At 45.3% G+C, this 4321-nt stretch overlaps 1 protein-coding gene across 1 annotated transcript; it reads right to left on the bottom strand.

The window, feature by feature from the left end:
* Positions 1-2941: 2941 nt before the first annotated feature.
* LOC119297474 (protein SOB FIVE-LIKE 3-like) lies at positions 2942-3989 on the bottom strand. Its single transcript, XM_037575253.1, has one exon. It carries the CDS (start codon positions 3672-3674, stop codon positions 3216-3218), a length of 459 nt encoding a protein of 152 aa, XP_037431150.1. The 5' UTR covers positions 3675-3989; the 3' UTR covers positions 2942-3215.
* Positions 3990-4321: the final 332 nt, after the last annotated feature.

The following is a 4321-nucleotide window of genomic DNA, read 5'->3' on the forward strand; positions in this document are numbered from 1 at the left end:
CTCCATCAAAATTTAGCCTCATTAGCCACACCATATGACCACAGACCCCTCCCAAAGTTTCCGTGCGAATTGTCAAGTTGTACATGAAGTACCATTTAGGCTCATCTTATTGCTGCCCAAATTTACATGCATGCACATCACCATCTTATATCACCCTACACCAAAAATCAGCCCAAATGGCCAAGCCATCCGACTACAGCAAGATCACAAAGCTTTTGTACATAATTTAATTTGTACAGCAAATGTCATCTATACCCATCCACTTTGCCTCAAACTTTGCATACTTAATTATCATCATCCTCTGTAACACTAAGCTCCCTAGTTTTGAAAAACCCACATTCAATTGAGGTCTCCAACTAAAATTGGGTCACCTAATTTTGACCGGGTTAATAATTTCTCAAAGCTCTCACATTCAATTCTTCTATACCATACAATATGCTTCCTAATTTTTAAGGCCTCACTATTAATTGAGGTATTTAATTTAGAATCGGGTCAACCGATTTTAACCGGGTCAACACTTTTTCAAGCTCTTTTATTTAATTATTTTAATTCACTATGTTCCCTAATTTAGAAACTCTTTCATTCAATTGAGGTATTCAATTTTGAATTTGGTTTACTATTTTGATTGAGCCAACGATTTTTCAAATCAATCAGCAGAAACCGGTTTTCCCTTCGGAAAAAAATACACTATCACATTTCCTGATTTCGAAACTTCTATATTTTCGAAACTTCTATGGAAAATAAAAACTACGGAAAAAATATACTATCACATTTCCTGATTTCCATGTGATCGTTGTGTCACGGTTCACAGATGGCAGGAGCGCTCGTCCAGGTGGTCGGCTCGCCGCCTCCCCTTCTGCCCCCGCCGCGCCGCGTGTCCCGCCGCTTCTCCTCCTCCTCCTCCTCTGGCTCTCCCCGCCTCTCCGCTGCCGTGATATAGCCACGGGCTTCCTCCGAGAAGAGCGCGTCGCAGGCGAGGCGAGGCGAGGGGTCGGGGAAGGGAAGGGAAGAGGATGTCGCTGGGGGCGGTGTTCCACGGCGCGCAGCTGATGCTGGATCTGGCGGTGGCCGGGATGTCGCTGATGTTCGCGCTCGGCCTCTTCGCCGTCGTCACCACCGTGCTCTGCTCCGCCGCCTTCCTCCACCACTCCAAGCCCGTCGCGTCGTAGCCGCGAGCTGCCTCCCACCAGGCCCACGACCCCCTCGGCGCATCCTAATCGTAAGCCCGATGCCAAGAATTTCATCCGTTCATTTCAATTCATTCCAAGGTTGTGCCCTCGGCGATGAGAAATACTGGAATGTAGCGCGGTGGAATCGATTTGTCTAGCACTTTAGTGGTGAATTTTGGATGGAATCAAAGAAACAATGTGCTCGCTCCACATGTTCATGCTTCCTGACTGGCTATGTGGATAAGCATGGACGACGCCACGATGGTTTGAGCAGGAGCACGTTGTCGTACTTGGAATCCAGGAAATTGACATTCAGCACGATTCCCCTAGCATTGTGTCCTGTGTTACATTACTTCAGAGTCCGCACCATTTCCCATGACCCCTGTCGCCCTAACATTTTAAGCAATTTTTACTGCCAAATGTGCCATGTGGAGTACATTTGCTAAGGCTGCATTTTGTGTTTAGTCTCACAAATTAATGTGGCAGGTTAGCTCCCCTCGTTGTCCTGGCCTTGTTGTGATTGATAGCTTGGTAGAGAACTCCAAGGAGTCCAAGCTGGAACACCCTGTACGATTCCCTGAAGATTGTGCCTGCTGTTTCTGTTGTTTCTGAGAATATCTGGTGTGAGATTAGGCATGATAGTCATCTGGGTGATTAGGCATATTTCTTTTTGCGACCTTGAGCTGGCTACTGATGCTTTTGAATGAAGTGGCTTTTATGTGTTTGGTCAGAAAAAATAGCATCCGAAAGCTGAGTGAAACGACTTAAAGTTGGGAATTTCACAAATCACCATCCCTGCCTACTTTGGATAACTGTAACTTTCACAACAAAACATCAACTCACAGCCAAAACCATGTGAATTGATTGTGCCCGGTGCTCACCCTCATCTGAATTCTGAAACAACTCAATTATCTCTTTTGCAGTTTTGCTTTGCCCTGTCTTTGCTAGTTCAGTTGAACTCTTTATCTTTTACTAACTGATTACCATTCCCCTTAATAAGTTTTTCATTCTTTTATCTCAGGAGTGAGATTGCTGTTGGGAGGTAATACCTTCTTTTGCATCATTTGCCCAGCAGAAGGTGCTCCATATGCTACTGCTGCTAGTACTGTTGGGAGGGAACTACTGTAGACGCAAAGAGTAGGAATTGCACATATCAGGTGATAGCTGGAGGCTCTTGTACCTTGTATTACTTGTCATGTCTACTTAAGCTGTTCTGTAAACTACACTTGTTTGTACAGTACATTGTTGGTTCGTCTTGTTGAAATCTTCTACATCTTATTGTTTATAAATGTACTGTACATTGTCTAATGCTTCTTATATGGAAGGGCCGGATATTCCTAGGTTTCATGTGCAAATGCCGCATCAGTTGTAGTAAGATTGATCTACTATATATCATAGGATTTGCTTTACTCAAGGGTAAGAAAGATGTGTTAAGGAGATTTGTGTAAATCCTATTAATTTTTGCTCTGTAGCAGTTCATATAACTTAACTGATAGACAATACTCCCTCCGTCCCATAATATAAGAGCAATTTTGACACTACACTAGTGTCAAAAACACTCTTATATTATGCGACAGAGGGAGTACTATATTAGATTGCTCACCAAACGTGAAAAGATTATTGACAGACACATGATAAAGCAGATTTCTATATACGCTTTTTCTGAGTAAATTTTAACACATGCAGATATTCTGACCTATAAAAATATTGGGAAAGCAGAAGGCCATTGAACCGAATTATCTTTTTGGGTTGGTGGCCTCAAACACCTCATTGGGGAGGTGTATCTGGACAAAGTGATCATTAATGTCTATAGAAACATAGGAGAGCATGTAGTGCTTGAATGTCAATATTAAGAATAGGGCAATGAATAATAATTCAAGGGTGACAGATTTGCATAGGAAGAACTAACCTATGAGGTGGCTAACAAATGGACAAAACAATAGATGGCAATAGCAGGGACCATGACAAGGCCTTCAATTCCTCATGCCTCTGACATCGATTCTAGCTTGATAAGAAAGAAATAGACGAGCAAGGTTTTTACATCCTTTACCAAAAGAAGCTTGTTCTTGATGAGCTACGTCTTCTATTGTGGCCTCTTTTGCTGCTTTTGTCGTCCCCTTTCTTCACCTTGCCCGCCTTTTTGTTGCTGCCGGTCGAGAACTTGGTAAGCGTCTCAGCCTGTTCATCCTTGCCATGTTCATTGCTGCAACCGTCATTTGTCTGACGATCTTTCTCTTCTTTGCCTTCAAGCACCTTCACTTGAGATGTCCCTGTGGAAGCATCAGACGCCAGGGAATCATAATCTCCATCATCATCCGCGTTGTTCTCTTCCTTCCCTTTCCTCCTCTCAGTGATGTAGCCACTGCCATCTTCAACGTTGCTCCCTTCACTGCCATTCTCTTTTGCTTCATAGCTGCTCGTGGGGGAGGTCAGGTATATCGTCCACCCAGATTCATTGCTGTTGCACTCTTCGCCGCCATCCCCGGTGATCTGGGAGGATTCCATGACAGGCCACGGGAGCGGGAGACCAAAAGAGAGAAAAGAAAGGCCAAAGAAGAGAGGCAGAACGAGGTCGATGGAGAATTCTGCGAACACCAACTCTTATGCTTCTTCCGAAATCTGAATCTCCTCAACAATGCAGCACTGAAGATGGAGTTGTTCTTGTCTATGCTTCTTGAGCACCCATAACCCGAGAAGAGCACCGGATCCTCCTGCACTCAGCCTTCTTCAGAGGACAGAGAATTCAGAGGGAGGGGCTGGATTGCATGAGAGGGGGGCAAGAATTCTTCAGGGCCGGACCATGTGTATGGCTATGGTGTGTCTGGGGGTGGAGGTGTGTGAAGGAACCGCAGAGAGGATGGCAGTGTGTTTAAATGGGAAAGGGTGGCCTATCCTCGCGAGCTCCAACTGTCACCCATAACTTTCCCCAACCATTTGCGTACCCTCTCCTCTCTTGTCACCAAAGCCAAAGCCAAGGGAGGAGGAGCAGGAGGAGGAGGCATTTTGCTTGCAACGCAGTGTTACAGGTATTTCCATCTGTAGTCCATGTGGCCGTAGCGCCTCGCCCTCATGGTGGGGGCCTGGCAGAGAGGCCGGCCTGGGGAGATTAGATGCACCTGCCTGCCTGCCTGGGTTAGCTAGCCCATGATTTA

Source organism: Triticum dicoccoides, chromosome 5A (assembly GCF_002162155.2).
Source record: "Triticum dicoccoides isolate Atlit2015 ecotype Zavitan chromosome 5A, WEW_v2.0, whole genome shotgun sequence".
Classification (NCBI taxonomy): Eukaryota; Viridiplantae; Streptophyta; class Magnoliopsida; order Poales; family Poaceae; genus Triticum; species Triticum dicoccoides.